Source organism: Eptesicus fuscus, chromosome 6 (genome assembly GCF_027574615.1).
Source record: "Eptesicus fuscus isolate TK198812 chromosome 6, DD_ASM_mEF_20220401, whole genome shotgun sequence".
NCBI classification, from domain to species: domain Eukaryota; kingdom Metazoa; phylum Chordata; class Mammalia; order Chiroptera; family Vespertilionidae; genus Eptesicus; species Eptesicus fuscus.
Window position 1 is genome coordinate 26,573,983 of NC_072478.1, and position 22,682 is coordinate 26,596,664.

General features: G+C 46.2%; 1 protein-coding gene across 1 annotated transcript in view; it reads left to right on the forward strand.

Moving 5' to 3' along the window:
• Window positions 1–22,682, forward strand: part of RFX2 (regulatory factor X2) — a 90,780-nt gene that overhangs the window by 28,993 nt on the left and 39,105 nt on the right. Inside the window, exon 2 of the mRNA XM_008150565.3 lies at window positions 20,871–20,983. Coding sequence (XP_008148787.1) covers window positions 20,879–20,983 — 105 coding nt within the window. The 5' untranslated portion in view covers window positions 20,871–20,878. The remainder of the gene's footprint in view (window positions 1–20,870; window positions 20,984–22,682) is intronic.

The following is a 22,682-nucleotide window of genomic DNA, read 5'->3' on the forward strand; positions in this document are numbered from 1 at the left end:
CTCAGTTGATTGGAGCATCCTCCTGTACACCAGAGGGTGGCGGGTTCAATTCCAGGTCAGGGCACATGCCCAGGTTGAAGGTTCGATTCCTGGTCAGGGCATGTGCGGGGGGCCAAACAATTTCTCTCTCTCACATCAATGTCCCTCTCTCTCTCTCAAATCAATAAAAAATATATAATAAAACTCAACTCCTAGGTGCTCCTCAGGCCTATTTCTGCAGTTTTCCTGATCTTATTTTTTCAGTTGCCAAAAACCTTTCTTGATTCCTTTCTCTCACACTCCATCTCCAACCCATCAGCAAATCCTGTGATTCCTCCTCCAGTATTTATCCAGAATCTAGCCCAGGCGTCCTCAAACTACAGCCCGCGGGCCACATGCGGGTGTTTTTGCCGTTTTGTTTTTTTACTTTAAAATAAGATATGTGCAGTGTGCATAGGAATTTGTTCATAGTTTTTTTAAAACTATAGTCCGGCCCTCCAGCGGTCTGAGGGACAGTGAACTGGCCCCCTGTTTAAAAAGTTTGAGGACCCCTGATCTAGCCCTCCACTGCTGTCTCCCAGGACAGGCCATGTCTCTCATCCAGATTATCACATTAATCTCCTAACTGCTCTCTCTGCTTTCACCCCTTTCCTGTTCTCAACTGGCAGCCAGAGGGACCTGGTTAAAATGCAAGTCAAATCTGGTCATTCTTGGGCTCAAACCCTGTGATCACTTTGATTTCACTATGAGCAAAAGCCACATCTCAAATGATAGAATAGTCTGCATGGGTTTTGTCTTCTCCTTGTCTCCTGGTTTACTCAGCTTTAGTCACTAGCCAGGCATGGTCCCACCTCAGGGCCTTTACACTGGCTATTCCCTCCACTGCAGTGTTGTTCCCTCCACTGGAACTCTCTCTCTGAGCTCTGCTCCTCACTTTCTTCATCTCTTTAATGAATCTTCTCAGAGAGGACTATGTAATACAACCCTTTAAAAATTGCAACCCAACCCCTCCCCAGCACTCCAGCACTCTATATCCCTGCTCCATTTTTCTCTTTGGCACCTATTACCACCTGACATACTATTTATTTTTCTTATTTTGTTAACTGTCTGTAACTACCACCACTCCACCCCACCCCACCTGCTCATTATCCACTAGAATGTAAGCTCCATGTGGGAAGGAATTGTGTCTGTTTTGATTACTGGCCAATGCCTGGCTCATGCTAAACAGTCAATAATTTTTTAAAAATTGAGATCAATGAATAATGCAAGTAAGACCCCCGTGTCAATCCTTTCAGAGATCGAGTTTGGGGTCTTCACAGCTGCATGTCAGAGCCTCCCTTCAGATGGGGAGTCCAGGCAGAATCATCAGTGTCCCTAGGGCCGTGGTTGGCAAACTGCGGCTCGCTAGCCACATTCGGCTCTTTGGCCCCTTGAGTGTGGCTCTTCCACAAAATACCACGGCCTGGGCGAGTCTATTTTGAAGAAGTGGCATTAGAAGAAGTTTAAGTTTAAAAAATTTGGCTCTCAAAAGAAATTTCAATCGTTGTACTGTTGATATTTGGCTCTGTTGACTAATGAGTTTGCCGACCACTGCCCTAGGGCTTTGTCCAATCAGTGACTTCCATGGTTTTAGCTGCTGGTGGTCTCACCTCCAGGCCTAGAGACATGTCACCTTCCCATGTTACCTCTTCACCATTGGTTAGTGGCCCTGGTCTAGCTTCAAATTTCTCATGTCCCTGGAGCCCAGGTTTAGATTCTAACAGCATGGCATTCACTCTCTTCTCCTCAGGGAGACATGCTGATTCCCTCCTGTTTATTTAAGATCACCACTCGGAGGCTATCTTAAGAAAACAAAGTCTCTGTGCACCAGTTGTATCTATCTTAAAGGCCATGTTTTGTCACATGCTTTTACCATCTAAGATGTGGACCCCCTGCGGCTGTAGCCATATATTTCCCATTCTATCGCCCCGACTCCCAGAATAAGACCAACCACTTAGAACTCTATGCTCCCCTTGTAAGATGGGGTGCTGCCTGTTCCCTGTGCCAGTTCCAAAGCCACAGAGAACCCAGGCTCAGCCTGCATTGCTCTGGACAGAGCCAAGGCTGTGTGCTTTCAGTTTAACGCGCGCGTGCGTGCGTGCATGTGCGTGTGTGTGTGTGTGTGTGTGTGTGTGTGTGTGTGTGTGTCCTGTGGGCCAAGATTGGCCAATGCTAGGGACCTCCCTGCCACCTCTTTCTGGGGCTGTGTGTCCCTGTGCCTCCTGCCATCTGGGGGCCTCTGATGTGGCCTGGCTTCCTCCTCTAAGAGTCCTTCCCTCCCTGAGTGGGGCAGGAAGAGCAGGCTAAGGGACTCCAGATGCTATAAGTTCCTTCCGGCAAAGCCCCAGGAGGCCTTTCTAATGCTGAGTCAAAGATTCAGTTTGCACCTATTTTGTATGTACATGACATTTGCTAACGTCTTTCTAAATTAGGAGCTATTTCTCTTACATTCTTTATTCAAATAGTTTAATCCTCCGATTTAGTTTGTCTAATCACAGCCCCTGTGTGGCTATGAACTGTCCTACACTGTTTGCTGGATGTTAAGTTCTTTCTTCTTGGAGAAAAAGGCACTTTCTCCTCTGACACTAGGAAAGACTGAAGAAGTCCCTCCTGTGATGCTTATGCAGGCAAAGTTGGTCCTTCTCGGGTTTTATTATTTCAGAACAAATATGGTAAACTGTTTTCTCCTTGGTTACTATAGAGATTATTTGCCTTTCTCTTAGGGCTTCTGAAAATAATAGATTACATATTTGGGAGGGTTTTTTTTTTTTTTTTAGATCTGGTTAATGTGAGATAGAGAGGATTGCTCCTGGGATGACATTGTTTGGTTTGGGAAGTATTCTCCTGGTTGCCCAGCAACAGGCTCTTGGAGACGGGAGTGGACTGCGTTGTCCCTGGCAACCGTTGTTACTCAGCAAACAATGAGGGCCGGCAAGCAGCCCAAGCAGCGCCAGGACTGCAGACTCCTGGGCTTTAATTGAACATCTGCATATATTTTTCTATGATGAAATTATGTTTGTATTTGATCTGCCATGACAGGTAGAGCTGAGTCCACCTGGGGTCTACTTAGAAGAAAGCATATTGTCATGCTGACATCTTACCCTGTATATAAACCAAGAAGAGATGTTGTGGGGGAAAAACTTTTAACCATTTGACTCTGTCCTAGACTGCTCTCAGATGGAGACATTTCAGTGTTCAGTGGAATTTCTTTTTTGATCTACTTCCTCGTGTTCATAAAATCATTACCCAACCAACCTACTACCGTAGTTCCCTGGTGAGCAGCAATTCTGGAGCACGATGCTTTCATTCTTGCTGCCCAAGAATATTAGAAAAGGCAGGAGTTGAAACCTGATGGCTCACACATAAAGACATTCAGATGTAAGGCTGGCTGATGTTGGAAACTGAACTCAGAACCTTCTGGTTCATCAATATTCCTCTGAAGTTGTTGTTGACCCTCAGGGGAATATGTATATTATATTAGGGGAAGCAGGTGTATTCCCACTAATAGGGGACTGGAAAACTCTTACCCTGTTAGTGGGCACTGCCAGCCACATGGTGGGTTTGATCACAATAATGTCACTCCCCCACCTCCTCTTGGGCCGCCAGAGATAGCGTTTGTTTACCAGGGCTGGTTGCTTAGGTAAACACTGCCCCTGAACTTCATTCAAAGCCGGTGACACATTTCTTTCCCTCCTCTCAGCACCGCCCCCTCCCCTGCCTACCAACTAGGGCTATAAATTGAGAAATGTTAGGCAGTGCAGGTTTTTGGTGGGGATTTGATCTTACCTTATTCGCCTGGAGTGCAATCTGTCTGACTAACTCAGCAACAGCCGCAAAAGTGACGCCTGTATCAGAACACTGCAGCCTGTGGTCAGTAAATCAGCCCTTCGGTGAGACTTGCTTTAGTAATACGGATGTTCCTTTTTTTTTCTTTTTTTAGGGCAGTTCACTCTGTAGCTTCAAGAAAATGTTCATTGCACTCCGTGCCAGTATTCCAGCTAACGTCTTGGGACGATTTAAAGTATCTAAACAAGTTTCCCAACTGTCTTTTGCAGCCGAAATTTATAACGGGGTGTCATTTGTATTCTAGAACAGGTAAAAGCAAGCTTGTAAAAAAAAAAAAAAAAAGCAAGCTCTTAAGCCATCAGCCCTGTTAGATGCAGAAATAAAGATCTAATTACAGCAAGTGTTGTTGGAATCAACATGAATTCTGACTCCCCAGAGGGTTCTTTTAAATCCATGATCCTTCCTGCAGGCTGTTGCAGAGGGTAGTTGTAAAATCCTTCCGATAGAAATGCTACCCTGCATTCCATAAAACTATTTCACCCCCAGTCCCAGTGTGGGCAAGTCATTTTTGAGGAATTATTGCCTCATTTTTAAATGTTCTTTTAAATGAATTATTATTTAACATTTCCCATGGAAATACTTTACCCCACAACAGGCTTTGTAGCTCGGGTCAACCGCTTAACCATCATTGGGTAAATCCTCCATCCTTTGGGCGAAAGAGCTGGGCTGGGTGATTTCCAAGGGCCCCTCCAGGACTCTGATTTCAGGAAGTTATTTATTCTTAGGGCCATTTCTCTGCTTTTTACATTTCAGAGTAAAGTGATGACAGAAGGGGAGGTAGGGGGTAAATTGGAAAGGTCCGTATACAATGTTGGTGGGACGAAAGAAGTCAGCCTCTTCTTTGCCTGAATCAGTCATGGAGGTACTGCCCATTGCCCATGGTCATTGCTTGTCCCTATGGATGGGGTGGGGATCAGGACAGAGACCCCTATTCCAGGTGGTTATCAGGCTCAGAACCCAGGAGATACGGTCCCTTTTCCTGCCTTGCTCCTCCTCCACCCTTGGTCTGTCTGGGCTGCTCTGAAGACTTGGGAGGTGGGATAGGAGGGGACGAGTTAAGACAGCCTCCGGACTGTCCACATTTTCAATGGCCTCACACATTCCCCACCTACTGGAGAGTGTGCAGAAGCGAGGAAAAAAGATAGAAACCTGGGTGCAAGTGAGAGGGAAAGAAAGGCTGCTAAGAGGATGAGGTATAATCCGAAAGCAGGACGCCGATGAGACTGCACCCAGAACCTGGAGCCGGGGACACATAACTGGCCAAAGGTGGAGGCCAGTGTTCAGCCCGTGTGGACAGTGTTGGTGGGCAGCCCTGAGCAGCAGCTACCTCATGTCCCCGTTCACTTCAAAGTATCTCTGGAGGATCATTATGGGGAACATGCTAGGGGGGCCAGGAGTGGGGAGAGGGATTGAGAGGTGGTCACAGGGCGACTAAGACCTAGACTTGGTTTTCTCAAGGAGGGCTGGTTGGTCCCAAAGCCAAATGTGTGAACAACTGTGTGATAGGAAGCTGAACCAAGAGTGCCAAGCAAGAAGAATGGTTTGGCTAATTGGAAATTCCATGTGCAATTAGGCCATGGCCTTGGACCAGGCCTTCTCAGTGGGGGTGATCCTGCACCCCAGGGGACACTGTTGGGTGATGTGTGGAGACTTTTGTTGTTATGACTGAGGGAGAGAAGGTGCTCTTGGCATCAAGTAGTTGGGGGCCAGGGATGTTGCTCCTCATACTACAGTGCCCAGGATAGCCCCACAAAGATTGATCTGGCCCCAAAGTCTGTATTGTCCATGCTGAGAAATGCTGGTTTAGAACCAGGCTTCTCAAACTTTTCTGTGATTCAGGTCTCCTGAGAATTGTGTTAAAATGCAGGTTAGAATGTATGAGCAGTCCCAGAAAAAGCAGAGCCTCTCAGCCACGGCTGACTTTGCCCCCAGGGATATTGGGTGATGTCTCAAGACATCTGTGCTTGTCACAGCTGGGTGATGGGCATCCTGGCATCAAGTGGTAGAGACCAGGGATGCTGCTCAACTCCCCAAAGTGCCCAGGATGGCCCTACAACTGAGAATGACCCCGCCCAATGTCCACAGTGCTGAGGTCAGGAAACCTGCACTGGGCAGTGAGGTAATTTGAGGGAGGGCTTTAATCACTGCTCACTGCCACGTTTTGGCCCACTTTAAAGCCACTGGTGGGTTTCCCTGTCCCCTTCCCCCCCATGTCAACTGAGCAGCCCTTCTAAGCTGTAACAAGCAGGTAGACTTTGAGGGACAGAGTGCTCCCCAGCCTGGCGTTGGCCCTGCTCCATCGGGTCACATCAGTTCCATCCTGGCAGGTACCATTGTGGCTGTGGTACTGGCAGGGACATCTGTCCAGCCTTTAGTGGTCCTTCATGCCAGAATAATTGCCACCCACCTTGTCACTCCGGGTCTGGACCACACTGGCCTCAATTCTGCAAAGACTTCGACTTGTAGATAGAAGCAGCACAGTGCAGTGGCCCACACTCAGGTCCCGCAGGCCTCAGTCAGAAACCAGGTTTGTGTAACTCATTCAATGAGTCCTGCCAGTCCATTCAGAGCTCCAGTGACATATGGAGCTCTTCAAGCAAAACACCAAGCTCCTGTTATTGTTTTGAGTTCTCTTTGCCAGAGGGTTGAGGAGCAATTTATCTGGGAAGGAAACAGGGCTCTGCCTAGTACAGACAGCAGGAGACTCAGGGGTCTTTACAAGCTTGTGCCTCCTTCTGTTAAAGGGTAAGTCCTGGTGCAAATCCAGCTCTGCCTCTTCATGCTGTATGTAAGGCCTTCGGCTCATTGCCAGACCTCTCTGAGCCTCAGTCTGTTTGTTGTTTCTAAAATGAGGGTGATAATGGAATAGCTTCCTCAGAACTAAGCAGGAACACATTTGTAATGCACTTAGCCCAGAGTCTGGCACACAACCAGTGCTGAGGTGATTGCTGCCACCACTGTCACTGTGATTGTCCTTGGGGTCCTTGACCCGTTCTTTTTACTTGGTCGGACAGATTACATAGGGTTAGGGGTGCAAATTGTCCCCCCACAGTCCAAAATCCACATAAAACTGACTTCCCTGAAACTTAACTACTAATAGCCTACTATGGACTGTGAGCTCTGACTGATAACATAAACTGTGGAGTAACACATATTTCGCATGTCAATGATTTTTAACCTTTTTATTTCATGGTACATATAAACTAATTACTAAAATTCTGTGGCACACCAAAATATATATATTTTTGCTGAACTAAAAATAGGTATAAGTTTTTTTTAAAAAATATATTTTATTGATTTTTTACAGAGAGGAAGAGAGAGGGATAGAGAGTTAGAAACATCCATCAGCTGCCTCCTGCACACCTCCTACTGGGGATGTGCCTGCAACCAAGGTACATGCCCTTGACCGGAATCGAACCTGGGACCCTTGAGTCTGCAGGCCGACGCTCTATCCACTGAGCCAAACCGGTTTTGGCAGGTATAAGTTTTGACAAAAACAAAATAGATATAGCCCTGGCCGGCAGGCTTAGTGGTTAGAGCGCTAGCCTGCACACAGAGGGTCTCAGATTCATTTCCCTGTCAAGGGCACATACCTGGGTTGCAGGATGATCCCTGCCCTGATCCAGGTGCGTGCAGGAGGCAACCAACTGATGTGTCTCTCTCACATCAATGTTTTTTTTCTCCTCTTTTTCTCTCTTTCGTTTCCCTCCCCCTTCCCCCTACTCTTTCCAATCTTTTAAAAAAAATTAATGGAAAAAATATCCTTACTCCTTGGGTGAAGATTTTTTTAAAGGTATAATTTTGATTCATTCACACCAGACAGCTATTACTGTGTTGGCTGTTGTCATTTATTTTATTTGACAATCTAAGGGAAAAGAGGTCAGTGTCCTGACAATAAAGTGAGCTAGAGAAAATAAAAACGTTATTAAGAAAATCATACAGCCCAGCCAGTGTAACTCAATGGTTGAGCATCGATCTATGAACCAGGAGGTCACAGTTCGAGTCCTAGTCGGGGCACATGCCCAGTGTGGGGCATGCAGAAGGCAGCCAATCAATGATTCTCTCTCATCATTGATGTTTCCATCTCTTTCTCCCTCTTCCTTCTTCTCTGAAATTAATAAAGAAAAAAATTTTAAAGAAAATCATACAGGTCATCTGACAAGACAAGTTCACATTGTCACAAACCTCCAAAAAAATTTCCCCATACATTTATTGGAAAAATAAATCCACGTATGAGAAGATCCACACAGTTCAAACCATGTTGTTCGGGGGTCAACTGTATTTATTTATGGCTGGGATTCAAACTTGAGGCGGCAGGCCCAGTATATCATTCCACTTCATCCTCCCCACCCATTTTGCAGATGAAGAAACTGAGTCCATAGCAAATGATGGAGCTGAGATTTGAACTTGGTTGTGCCTGAGTCCAAAGTCCAAGCTGCCCCTCCTCCCCTCCCAGCTGGACACTCACCTCAGCATGTGTTCAGAAGTTGAGTTTTTTATTTAGGCTGTTAAGTTTCTTTCCTAATGGAACTAAGATCCAGGGGCAGGTTGGGAAGAGAACCAGGTGCCCCTTCTTTTGAAGCACTCCACAGAGCAGGACTCTCAGGCTGGCTGGACATTGGCAGTCTTTGGGTCAGAAGGTCTGGCTCACCCAGAGTAGAGTGTGTCCTGTGATGTGACGAGCACGCCTGAACCATCTAGCGCATGGAACTCAACCTCCCCAAGAGCTACAGACCCTTGACCTGAGAATGTCTCGTACCCCCATCTTGGTAGTAGCCATTGATTTGGAATATGCATCCACTTTGGAGGCAGATCCAGACTTCCAGGTGTGCGATGAGAAGGTAGGGACTCTACTAGTTCCCTGAGGGGTGGTACCCAACAGAGACAGCCGGTCAGGGTCACCAGATAGATGTGGCCTCGAGGCCGAAGGAGACACTCAGTGACTTACAGCCCAGTGGCTGAGTAAATGCAGAAGTGGCAAGTTTAGGGGAAAGAAATTCCCTTTTGGATTTGTTGTGGCACCTTAGGGGCTCCCAGGTCTGGAAGGCAACTGGAAATAGAACCTGGAGTTGGGCAAGTGGGTGGTGTTAAAAGTTGTGGTGCCGAAACCGGTTTGGCTCAGTGGATAGAGCGTCGACCTGCGGACTCAAGGGTCCCGGGTTCGATTCCGGTCAAGGGCATGTGCCTTGGTTGCGGGCGCGTCCCCGGTGGGGGGTGTGCAAGAGGCGGCTGATCGATGTTTCTAACTCTCTATCCCTCTCTCTTCCTCTCTGTAAAAAATCAATAAAATATATTAAAAAAAAAAAAGTTGTGGTGACAGAGTTGGGGGAGGGGAGGACCACGTGGGACAAAGAAGGGTCAGGGCAGGGGGCTGAGAAAGGACCCTCAGAGGAAAGAAGAGACCAGAAACAAGAGCACAGAAACCCAAAGAGCAATACCAAACATTACAGAGAGGTCAAGTTCAGATGAGCATGGAAACTAGCCATTAAGACCTTGGTTGGGGAGAACTGTGGAGCTCTCGTGAGAACATAGATGGAAGAACATGAGAGGGAGGTAAAGATGCCAAACAACACAGACTCCCCAGACCTGAGCCAGCAAAGGAACTAAGGCATGGGATCATGGTGGCGACAGACGTGACTCTAAGATGGCATGATGGAACGTGCTGTGAGCTACAAGATTGGGACCTGAGCAGAGGGCAGAGGGCAGCCTGGTCAGCAGGTCCTCTGAGGACACATGCTCACATCTGGATAAGAGCTTTGGAGAGGGCCAGAGAGTAATAGGCTCTGCCAGTCTGTCCTGTAATAGGCACTCTACTCTGCCGTTGCAGCAGGAAAGCCACCATGGGCAGTGAATGATGGAAGGAAGAGAGGAGTAGAAATGTCGGGGTCAGGATCTGGGTCGATGGAGGGACCTGGGCTGAGGGGAAGGGGCAAAGGTTACGGGGTATTGTGTAGTGGGGTTCAGGCTGAGAGGTAAGGGAGGATAGGTTGTGTCAGAAAGTGGGTGATAGGGGGTTACAATTTGAGGAAGTTATCTGTGGAGCAAAACCTGAACTCTGAGATTTTTCTCCCATAGGCACATGTGCAAATATGTAAACATAGGTGTGTCACCCTTTTTACAGTAAGAATCATCGATTTTTTTTTTTCCTAATGGGACTAGTCAACATTCAATTTTATAGAAAAATGACCATAGTAAGAACATGGCAACAGGTTGTCTAAGTGGTTTGGGCCATTTTTCTCGCATTAGCCTGTGCTGTACGTGTGTGTACATGCACTTGTGTTTTGTGTACGTGTTTGTGTATATGTATGGTTTCTATATGTGTTTGTGTGTACAAGTGTACATATGGGTGCATTCATGTATATGTATTGTGTTGTGTGCATGTGCGCACACATATGTTTGTGTGTGGGCACGTTTGTGTGTGCATCCATGATCATGTGTGTTTGTGGGTATATGTGTTAGTGTACAACACTTTCTTTGCCCACTTTCTCAGCACAAAGCGGCTGACAGTTGGTCTCCCACACAGCACCCAGTTCCCATTCCTTTTGATGTGATGAACTTTGGGGTACCTGCCCCCAACCTGGGGAGAATTTTCATTTCCTGGACACCAAGTCTTGTGGTGGTCAAGTTTTTACTAATTAGAGCTGGTATCAGAAGCCTGCCTAAAACATTTGCTGGGTGAAAATGTCAGTGAAGGTTATTTATTTATTTTAAATCTTTATTGTTCAGATTATTACAGTTGTTCCTCTCCACCACCACCCCCCCATAGCTCCCCTCCACCCTGTTCCCACCCCACCCCACCCCATGCCCTTACCCGCCCCCCACTGTCCTTATCCATTGGTGTATGATTTTTGTCCAGTCTCTTCCTTCTCCCCCACATCCCTTTCCCCCCATAGACTGTCCACTCCCTTTCTATGCCCACAGAAATAATGATTCTATTATATTCACCAGTTTATTCTGGTGAATAAACTGTATATAAACAGTATATATTATATAATGATTCTATTATATTCACCAGTTTATTCTGCTCATCAGATTTTTTATTCACTTGATTTTTAGATTCACTTGTTGATAGATATGTATTTGTTGTTCATAATTTTTATATTTACCTTTTTCTTCTTCTTCCTCTTCTTACAGAATACCTTTCAGCATTTCATATAATACTGGTTTGGCAGGGATGAACTCCTTTAGCTTTTTCTTATCTGTGAAGTTCTTTATCTGTCCTTGTTTCTGAATGATAGCTTTGCTGGGTAGAGTAATCTTGGTTGTAGGTTCTTGCTATTCATCACTTTGAATATTTCTTGCCACTCTTTTCTGGCCTGCATAGTTTCTGTTGAAAAATCAGCTGACAGTTGTATGGGTACTCCCTTGTAGGTAACTGTTTTTCTCTTGCTGCTTTTAATATTCTCTCTTTGTCTTTTGCTCTTGGCATTTTAATTATGATGTGTCTTGGTGTGGTCCTCTTTGGATTCCTTTTGTTCGGGTTCTCTGCACTTCCTGGACTTGTAAGTCTATTTCTTTCACCAGGTGGGGGAAGTTTTCTGTCATTATTTCTTCAAATAGGTTTTCAGTATCTTGCTCTCTCTCTTCTTCTGGCACCCCCATAATTCTGATGTTGGTATGCTTGAAGTTGTCCCAGAGGCTCCTTACACTATCTTCATATTTTTGGATTCTTTTTGCTTTTTGCTTTTCTGGTTGGGTGTTTTTTGCTTCTTTGTATTTAAAATCTTTGACTCGATTCTTGTGATCTTCTAGTCTGCTGTTGGATCTCTGTATATTATTTTTTTATTTCAGTCACTGTATGCTTAATTTCTAGTTGGTCCTTTTTCATATCCTCAAGGGTCTCACTAAATTTATCGGCAGTTTCTAGAAAATTCTTGAAAAACCTTATAACCGTAGTTTTGAACTCTATATCCAGTCATTTGCTTTCCTCCATTTCTTTCAATTGTGATCTGTTTCTTTGTCTCTGCATTTTGGCTGCTTCCCTGAGTTGACAGAGTGGCTTTGTGTGCTAGGTGTCCTATAGGGCCCAGTGGCTCAGCCTCCCCAGTTACCTGAGGTGGACACTCTTGGTGCACCCCTTTGTGGGCTGTGTGCACAGTCTTGTTGTAGATAAGCCTTGATTGTTGTTGGTATCACTGGGAGGAATTGACCTCCAGGCCAATTGGCTGTGGAAATCAGCTGTGTCTACGATGGGAGAACTTCTGTGCTGGAGATAACCCTTATGAGGCAAGACTTGCTTCAGTGGGGCTTTGGTGCTCACTGAGTCTGCCCCCTGAGTGTGTCCCTTATGGATCTGAGGAGTTGTAATCTGGATGGTCCTACTCTGACCCCTGGGTACACTGGCTATTGGATCTCTAAGGAGGTGCAAATTTAGCCTCTGCCTGAGGCCACCCAGCAGGAGCTATGGAGAGATTTACAGATTGCTCTTCTTTGTTTGGGTTTTGGAGGTGCCCAGATGAGGCCCAGCTGTGAAGCAATGTAGGTTTCTGTGGGGCCTTGGTCCTTCTTTTGGATATTCTGGGTCTCTCTGACTCAGCTGCAGTTTGATAGGTAAGTTTAGATTTCAAAGGACCAGGCCATTCATATGCAAAAGCCTCTGCGCACAACTTGGATAGGGCAGGGTCTCAGAGAGGAGCAAACAGCAATGACTTCCCGTCAGCCCTGCCCTAAGAGGCTCCTGGGTATGAGTGTCCTGCGGTAATCGCTGCAAGCACCTCTGAGAGAAAGCGCCCTTGAGTTCCTCCCGATGTCAGACAGTCCAGTTTCTCTCTGTATGAGTCTGGGTGCCCAGAGTCTCGCCCGGAACTGGAGTTCAGAGCAGTTGGGAGCTTGTGTCTCCCTCCAGCTTGAAAAAGCCAGCCGCGTACTCAGTTGCCAGTGCTCTCCGCACGTGTGTGCCTCAGTACATCTGCTTTCCGCACCTCCTTTGAGTCTCAGTGTGCTTTTCTCTTTCCTTCTAGTTGTAGAATTTCCACTCAGCCAGCCTTCCTGTGGTTCTGGATGATGTCCGTTTTGTCTTTTAGTTGTAGTTTTGAAGTTGTTGTGCGAGGCGGCAAGTTCAGGTGTTTACCTATGCTGCCATCTTGGTTTCTCCCTCCAGTGAAGGTTTTTTAATTCCCATTTCCCCCTGAATACATGTCATTGTCACTTGCAACTAAAATCAGATCCCATCTAAGATGAGGTAACCAGACCTGAGCTTGGACAGTTTACATTAGTAGTTGAATGTGCTTTAAGAGGGAAGTAAGAGAGTGCTCCCATTAGGACAGGAGGAAAGGCAACTGTCCCATGTGACCGAGGATGATAGCCGACTTCAGGAGCCGACAGGGGCCTGGCTGCCTCCTGCCCAAGCCCAGTTTCCAGAGCTTGGGCCTGATCCTCTGCTGGAAAAAGAGGGAAAGTTTGCCTGCTGAGAAGAAAACAGGAACAGATGCCCAGTTCTTACCAAAAGAAAAAGGAATTTGAACTCTGAAGATACTTTATTCCAGAGAAACTCAGGGCCAGCTCTGATCCCTCCAAGTCCACTGCAAAAGAAAAAAGTTAAGACTTGCCGGAGGAATGACAGGATGCCCCAAAAGTTTAAGCAAAGAAGGACTAATGGATTACCCTTGCTGGGAGTTGGAATTTGATTCTCTTGGAAATGGTGGGGAGCCTCTGAAGGGCCCCTTGTTTTTCCCCCTCTAATTGCACATTCTTTGTCTGACAGATTGTAACAATTTCATGTCCAGGTCACTGTTAGTGCCCTCTTTGTTATTCTTAACCTGTCAACAAGTTCATTTCACTCAAGTGCCATTTATCCAGCTCATTTCTCAGACGTCGCATGTTTATTTCGCATGTTTATTTAAACGTCGCATGTTCATTTGGGGCAATCCTGCCCCCCAGGCGACATTGGCAGTGTCTGGAGACTCAGGGTGGGCAGGGGGTGCTTCCAGAGGCCAGGGATGCCTCTCAGCACCCCACAGTGCCCAGGACAGAGACTGTCCACCGGAGACGCTTGCATTAGTGTCTGCAGGGTGTGTTGGGAGTGATCCAAGTGCGAGAAAGGACATGGTTTCTACCATCATGGACTGTGAAAGCATCCACTTTTCGGCAAGGAGAGATGGAAACTTAGTTCCTCAAATGTGGGAGTCTCCTCTTGGTGCCTAGAGCTGAGCAGGGCTACGGTGAGGGCTTCCTGCAATCGGGGACAGTTAAGACAGAACCTAAACCACTCAGTACTTGCTCCTTAGACCCAGACTCAGATTGAAGGGGGTGCAAGAGAAGGTATGGACCTGATTTTTCTGGTCACTGTAAGAACACTGGGAATATCAGTACAAGTGTCACGAGACCCGGGTTTGAAAGAACTCTTGAGAGTGTTCTGGACTTGTTGCTTCTTGGGTCATAAGAAATTAATTGCCTTTTGGGGGGAAATGAGCCCTGGTGCCATCCAGATGCCACCAAGCAACAGGAGAGCAGAACTGATGGCCTGAGGAGACCTGTGTCTCTCCCCAAAGTAAAAGTAAAAGGCTGTGTGGCTCTCCAAAGCGGAAGTTAATTAGCCAATCAGAAGGAAGGGAACTAAAAAACCCTTGTGTGCTCTTCTCTAATTACCCAAAGATGACCAATGTTTTCTAAATATCTGTCAGGCAGGTGGTCCCTCCGCTTGGCGCTTGGTGTATGGAGGAACGAATGAAAGGACATTGCTTCAGGTCCTGGTGAGTCAGTGTCAGGCCAGGAGCGGGCGCAGAGATTGCCCTCAGCATTTCCTGCATTTCCTTTCCTGTCATTACTGGTTACTAGGTAACCAGAGTATTTTCCTGTAAACAGAAGTCTCTTTCCTTTGTGCCCAGGCAGATTCATTCATGGAGGCCGCAACCCAGGGCTGCTGTCCATGGGTCTGCCATGCCCCCTCACATACCTCAGCACATGTCCTCACTGGTGGGTGTTGTTGGCAGCTTCTCCAAAAGGTCAGATGTGCCTTCTAGACGCTGGTGCCCGCCCAGGAAAGGAAGCTACAGCAATGAGGCTGTGCTTTCCCACTATTTCTCCAGTCTGCTCTTATCTTGGACCAGATGACAAATGAAAAGTGCTCGGCTTACACCAGTAAACAACACACCAGGTGTGTTTCTGAGCAACCAGGAGCTTTGGGCCTACCTGGCCAGGCTGGGTCCTGTTTGAGGTCCCTCTCCGTTGTATTGGTCCACCTAAGGCCTCTGGACCCCAAGCTAGAGGGGCCACAGATGAAGGGAATCAGAGAAAGATGCTTGGGTCCCTGCCTTGGGAAGAAAATCAGGAGAGAGGACAAATGAATATAACAGAGACAGACTGAATGGCTCCCAGTTCCTATCGCAAGTTCAAGTTCAGAACAGAAGCACAGACATGCAGTCATACCTATGAGACTGTTTTAGGGTGACCTTGATCACCAAGGAGCCTGACCCTGCTGAGCGGAAACAGGTATTCTCAAACTTCATGTTGAATGTGGCCAATTGGTGCCCTTGTTACCTCCCTTCCCCTGCTGCTCCATGTTCTACCAGGTGGAGTCACTCCAGCCTCACTCACACCTTCTGGAAGGACCGCTGGAACTACTGCTCTTCAAGGGCTGCTAGCATGGCGTTCTCTCTCTCTCTCTCTCTCTCTCTCTCTCTCTCTCTCTCTCTCTCTCTCTCTCTCTCATTTTAGCAGTTTAACAACACCTAAATTGGCTTTCTTTTTATTTATTCTTCTTGGGATTCACTGAGCCTCTTGTACTTGTAAGTTGATGCCTTTCACCAAATTTAAGTGATGTTTAGTCACTCTTCAAATATATCTCTTCTCTCATTCTTTCTTTTCTTCTGGCACTCCAATTACATGTACATTAGACTTCTTATTTCTCTTCATTTTTTCCCCCTCAGTTCTTTTGATTGGGTAAATTCTATTGATCTATCTTTAAGTTCACTGACTCTTCCTTCTGCCATCTCTGATAATTAGCTGTTAAACACATCCAGAGAATTTTCCATTTCAGTGAAATTTCAGCTCCAGAATTCTTTTTTTTTTTTTTAGTTAGTCCTCACCAGAGAATATTTTTCCATTGATTTTTTAGAGAGAGTGGAAGGGAGGGGAGAGACAGAGAGAAACATCAGTGTCAGAGAAAGACATCGATTTGTTGCCTCCTGTACATGCCCCGACCAGAGCCGGGGATCGAGCCTGCAACCAGGTAGACTGAACCTAGGACCCTTTAGTCTGCTGGCCAATGCTCTGTCCACTGAGTCAAACTGGCTAGGGCTCCAGAATTTCTATTGGGTTCTTTTTTATAGTTTCTCTTCCTTGGTTGAAATTCCCATATGTTCATTCATTGTACTTATAATTTCCTTTAAGTTCCTGAGCATATTTTTAGTAGCTGCTTTATCTGCATCACTTGGATTGGTTTTCTTGTAATTGACTCCTTTCTTTTCCCTTGAGTATGGATGACAGTATCCTATTTCTTCTCATAGCAACAGTTTTTATTGGGTCCTGGACATCATGAAAAATATGTTGTAATATCTCTGGATTCTGCCATGTTCCCCTGATAGCATTTAACTTGGCTGGGCTCAAGCTCTGTCACTCCTGCAGTGGGCAACAGCTGAAATCTTAGTTTTTTTTCACCTTTAATCTGCTGGTTTTTTCTTCAAGATCCCTGATGTCTCCCACACACATGTGGTTTAAAGATTTGGGTGTGCTCTGGCCGGTGTGGCTCAATTGTTTGGGTGTCATCCCGTGCACTGAAAGGTCAGTCCCTGGTCGGGGCACATATGGGAGGCAACCAATCAATGTTTCTCTTTTGCATTGATCTTTCTCTCTCTCTCTCTCTCTCTCTCTCTCTCTCTCTCTCTCTCTCTCTCCCCCCCCCCCATAAAAACATATCCTTGGGTGAGGATAAAAAGAAAGAAAAGATGTGGGTGGCCTCTGTAGTTGCATCTGGGGGCTCGCCCCCTCTGTGCCTCTCTCTCTTCCAGGATTCCCTCCCAACATTCTGAATTCTCTCCTCTGACACTTCAACACAACAAGCTGCTGCTTTCTGCTGCCCTAGCATTTGTGGATTGGCGTGGCCCCCAGGGCCAAAAGCCACAGAGTTGCTGGTCTGACCTTGTGACAGTGGTATTTCAGGGGTGAACTCCTGGCAGTGTCTGCCTGCTTTGGTCACCTTCCAGTGACTTTATTTTATTTTTTAATTTAAATTCTTCGTTGTTGAAAGTATTACATATGTCTCCTTTTTTCCCATTGACCTCTCCCTGCCTGCTCCCACCCCCCAGCATAGCCAGTGACTTTAAATAGTTGTTTTTTTTCAAAAATATTTTGCCCATATTTTATCATTGTTATCTGTAGGAGGGTTAGTCCATCCAATCTGCTCCACCACTACTGAAAGTCAGCACTCTTTTGCATGTCTTTTAAAAACCATTTTTTAAAATCCTAAACTTTGATGTGCTAAGAGCCTTTGATGAATAGACCCCATTTTTTAAATTTTATTTCAGAAAACTGGATCAGCTTATGTGCAACCTACAGCAGTATCTCAGGTAAGTAAGGAAGGACTCCATGCTCTCTGCAGACAGGCGTGTTGTGTGTTAATATATCGGAGCAGCCAAGCTGGCTCACACAGTGTCTGTCAGTCTGTGTGTCTGATACTAGCATCAAATGAGGTGTTCGGGGAGAGTAGAGCCGTCAGTCTCAAAAGGTCACTACATTTCCCAAAATAGTCCCAGATATCCTAAAAGTAGATTTTAAATTTTCTGAAACCTTTATGAACTTATTTATATTTTCCACTTGAAGTGCCTTTTGAAATATGAACCCATGTATTATTATCTGTCTTATAAAGTACTATCAGAGATTCTCATGGTCTCACTAGCTAGTTTTATATAATTCAATATCAGATGTAATACTGGGGAGTTACTAAAGTGTTCATTCATTTAATCAGTATGTATCAGCTGCCTGAGTTGTGCATGGTACTGAAGCACTGCACCAAAATTACCTTGTGGTATGGCCTGGTCCCTACTTGTTCCTTGTGCTCCTCATCTTATGGACCCCTTATTTGAGTTTCCTGGGTAACAGAAGCTGGGTGGATTGAGACAACAGAAATATATATCATTTTGTAGTTCCAGAGACTAGAAAGTGTTGGCAGGGTCTGATCCTTCCTGCCACTTCCAGCTTTGGGTGGCTCCCAGCAATCCTTGTAGTCTCTTGGCTGGTAGCTACATCACTCCAATCTCTGCCTCTGTCTTCATGTGGCCTTTTCCCTGTGTGTACCTTTCTGTCTCTCATAAGAACTCTGTCATTTGATTTAGGGCCCACCCTAATCCAGTATGGTCTCATCTCAATCCTTACCTTGATTATATCTGCAAAGACACTATTTCTAAATAAAATCATATTCTGAGATTCCAGGTGGACATGAATTTGAGGAGACACTATTCAATGCACTACAACGCCCCAAAGTGATCTGTCCATTGTGCCCAAACTCCTGTCTTAAGTTTTAAGGGCTGCACCTGGCTTCTGGGGTTCCACCATTTGGTGAATCAGCGTGACTTCATAAGCTTTAGAGCACCATTGTTGTCATTTCATACCAGTGTTTGATATTTCCATTAGTCTTTAAATATTAGCAGCCCCACACTCCTAACAATCTGAGTCGCCCTCTGCAGCCTCCTCCAGCCCTGCCATGTTGGTGAGATATGGCCACAAGAACTATGCACTAGATCAAGGGCCTGTGTACCTCCAGGTTTTGAATCAAGACAGTGTAATTTTTCTACCCATCTTCCAAAACCACATCACTTTATCAAACCCAGATTATGTGGACCGAGCACCAGCAACCATCGCCCATTGCCTGTATTTGGAAATAAAGTTTTACTAGTATTAGAACACAGCCAAGATCATTTGTTTACATGTCCGCAAAGGCTGCTGTTGTGCCATGATGGCAATGCCTAGTAGTTGCAGCAGAGACTAGATGACCAAAATGTCTCTGGTCCTTTACAGCAAAAGTGTGCCAATCCTGGTCTAAACAATACAAGCTGAACAGTGCAATAAACTCAGACAGTGCATAGTAAATAGTGTGTTAAACCAGGGAACACGTTAGCATGAAAACGCCACATGATATGGAATAACTTGTTTTCTGGAAGGTGTATTCTGGCCACAGTAAGCTGAGCATGTACTCACTATCCATCCCCAACGCTCTCACAGCTCTCCTTGCTTTACTAAGGCTTAGACTTTGGGGCAAAATTATTTCTGCCTCTGGAACAAAGAAGTGGTTTCAGTGAAGTCAGCTTTCTCACTTTGTCGCTAGTAGATTCTTTTCACAAAGAGTTCTTGTCCACTTATCTCCTCCTAGTGTCACTGAAGTTACCCACTTCTTGGCTTCAAATGGGAACAAAGTGGTATATAGAGTGTAAATGACTGATTTAAGTGTTAGGGAAAACTGTAAATAAGAGACCTCGGTTAAGCAATTTCCAACAGAATATTCCAAAGGTCGTCTGTCAGGAAGGCAGAGAGAGTTGGAAACACAGGGCTGGAAAGCCACAATCTCCCCTGAAAAAGGCAAAGGAAGGAGGATGTGCCAGTCACCGTGTGGTGCTGGGGACATCTAGTGTTGAGAACCGAGTCAGGCTGACAGGAAACAAAGATGACACAGACACAGACCACAGATCCATCCAGTGGCTCTCATGGTACCAAAGGCTTGTGGACAGGGGACTAGAGGAAGTCATGGAATAATCCCAGTCAATAAAAATGATATTAAACTAACACATTGGATTCAAACCCACACATATCCCTTTCTACTTCCCTTCAGCAAATTATTTTATTGTTACCAGTTGTTTTCTGCACTTAAAAAAAAAAAGGCTTTGAAAAAAAATTTTTTATTCATTCTTGCAGATGGGAACTCATGGGGTGATAGAGAAACATAAAAGTTCTGGCACTATATCCTCGGCACTGTGATGTGTGCTGTGCCCTTCGGGTCTACATGTGAGGCAGAAGTCAGGAGACTCCACTCATAGGAGTGACATGCTCAGAACTGGGGCCAGGACAGGATAGGGACTGCAGAGCCACCTCCTCTCTCTGCAGCTTGTGTATTTCACTGCCTCTCAAATGCTTAAGGTAGCCAGTAGTTTATTTAAAAATGAAGACAGACTTTCTGCATTTTATAGAATGGTTTTGTATCATTTGCCACTTTGTTCTGATATTAAGTGAGTCTTTTTATAGAAAATTTTAAATCTACCAATTTGAAAGACGTATGTATTTGGCTACAAAGAAATACATTCTTATGCTTTCTTGTGGGCAAAGATCTCTAGGTACAGAGGGCAATTTTGATGACCAAAATTGATTATATCTGCAAAGACACTGCTGACATTCCTGAGGACTTGTACCCAGCCCAGCACAGTGTTTCTGAACTGTCACTGTACATCACCTTTTTTCTCCCTAGGTCAGTGGTTCTCAACTGGGAGACAATTTTGCCCCAGGGGACATTGGAGAATGTCTGGAGACATTTTTGTTTGTCGCCACCTGAGGAGGGGGTGCTTCTGGAATCTAGTGGGTGGAGGCCAGGGATGCTACTCAACACCCCTCAGTGCCCAGGATGCCCCCCAGACAGTGATCCAGCCCCAGTGTCACAGTGCCAAGGGGAGAGACTCTGCCTGAGGAGAATCACTGCCAAGCTCCCCAAACAGAAAGCACCCACCAGGGGCTTTTGGCTTGCTGGGTACATGAGTAAATAGTTCCATGAGTCCTGAAAATAGTTCCCCCTGATCAGCCTGGGACAGGGACAAGCAGTGGTCCCCGCATGCCTCTGAGGAGCTCCTGCAGGGCTACTTTTTGGTTTAATATTTGGAAGAACAGTCCCTGCCCCCTCCCCTCTCCCTTTCTTTGGAACAGTTGTGCAACCTATTCCCCGTTCTTTACCCAGCCTGGCCGGATCCCTGCTCTGAACCTGGAAGGCTATCGGGAACTCCCGCTCGCCTGTCCTGTCTGCATCTGCAGTTGCCTCTGTGAGCCTCATGACTGCAGCCCTGCCCGCTCACCCTCTCTCCGCCTCTCTTCAGAACTGAGCATGCAGAGTTCAGAGGGTGCAGCGGACTCGCCAGCTTCTGTGGCTCTGTGTTCGTCAGCGGCCACTCAGGCGCCTGTGGCCCAGCCAGTGCCAGCCTCCCCACAGGTAACAGACCAGCCCGGGAAGATCATTGTGGCCAGTGTGGTTGCATCCACTGTGGTTTTGAAAAGCACTTGACTCAGCAGGGAGGAATCAGTGTTCTCCTGAATTGCCTTCTTGGCCCCAAGGCTACAGCTGTTGAAATAGCTGTACCTTCTCTGTCTCCCCCACCAAATCTGACTTAGTTTGTTCTTCTCTTTTAAGGGAAGTTTTCTTCTACCTTGGGAATGACCTTTTTACACAGAAAGACTTTATGGATAAGGCAAAAGATAAGTGAAAATTCTCAGTATTGGTTCACAATTGAATCTAGCATTAGAATAGATATATTTAAAGCTAGAGGCCTGGTGCATGAATTCGTGCACCAGTGGGATCCCTTGGCCTAGCCTGTGGGATCAGCCGAAAACGGCTCTCTGACATCCCCCGACGGGTCCATCCCCCTAGAGGGCATAGGCCAGGCTGAGGAACCCCACTGATGCACCATCAGAGCCAGGGAGGGATTTTGGGAGGTTGGCCAGCTGGGGAGGGACCATGGGAGGGCTTCAGGGCGTGTCTGGCCCATCTCGCTCAGTCCCAATCGGCCGGACACCAGCAGCAAGCTAACCTTTGGGTCGGAGTGTCTGCCCCCTGGTGGTCAGTGCACATCACAGCAAGCGGTTGAGCGGCCTTAGCATACCATTAGCATATCACGCTTTGATTGGTTGAACGGATGGCCGGACACTTAGCATATTAGGCTTTTATTATATAGGATTTGTGGAGAGAATTTTTACATTAAGGCTGTGTCAAAACAAAAACTGTAACTCAAAAAGATATCTGCGCCCCTTGTACATTGCAGCATTATTTACAATAGCCAAGATATGGAAACAAGCTAGGTGTCCATCCAGACAGTTGGGTAAAGAAGATGTGATACATAGATACAGTGGAATATTACTCAGCCATAAAAAGAATGAAATTGTGCCATTTGCAACCACATGGAGGGACCTATAGGGAATTATGCTAAATGAGATGTCAAACACCATATGATCTCACTTACATGTGAAACAACAACAAAAACCCACACATTAAGCTCGTAGATAGAGGACAGATTGGTGGTTGCCAGAGGGGGCGTGGGAGTGGCTGAAATGGGTCCTGCCATGGCCACCGTGTCTCTCCCAGGTTCCAGGGCTGGAGATGCATCCAGGTGCCCCTCCCCCGCCCCATGGCAACATCCACACTCCCCTGCCTTTCCCCTTCTATCCCCACATACACTGTCTGCTGCTCAAAGCTGAGCCTCCCCACTGCCTGTGCAGGGGACTCCCTTTCCTCCAGCACCCTTATTCACAAGCTGTGTTTTGTTCCCTGAACAATGAACACCCCAGGCTTCCTTGTCAGAAAGAGGAATTCTTGCAGCTCAGTTCCTATGGTGCATTGTCCATGTTTCCCCTCTCAGCCCTCCTACACTACCCAACACAACTTCCCACTACGCAGACACAGATGTGTTCTGCCACCAGCCTCACATGGCTCTGAGCACTGGAAATGTGGCCAGTGTGCCTGCGGAACGGAATTTTACAGCCTATTTAAATAGAATGAAATTGAAATGGCTACAACGGCTACACAGCTAGTAGCTACCATATTGGACAGTTCAGCTTTAGAGCGTATGAATGCAAATCCTTAATGTTCTTATTTACTTAATTAATTGAGATGAAATTCGCATCATGTAGAATTCACC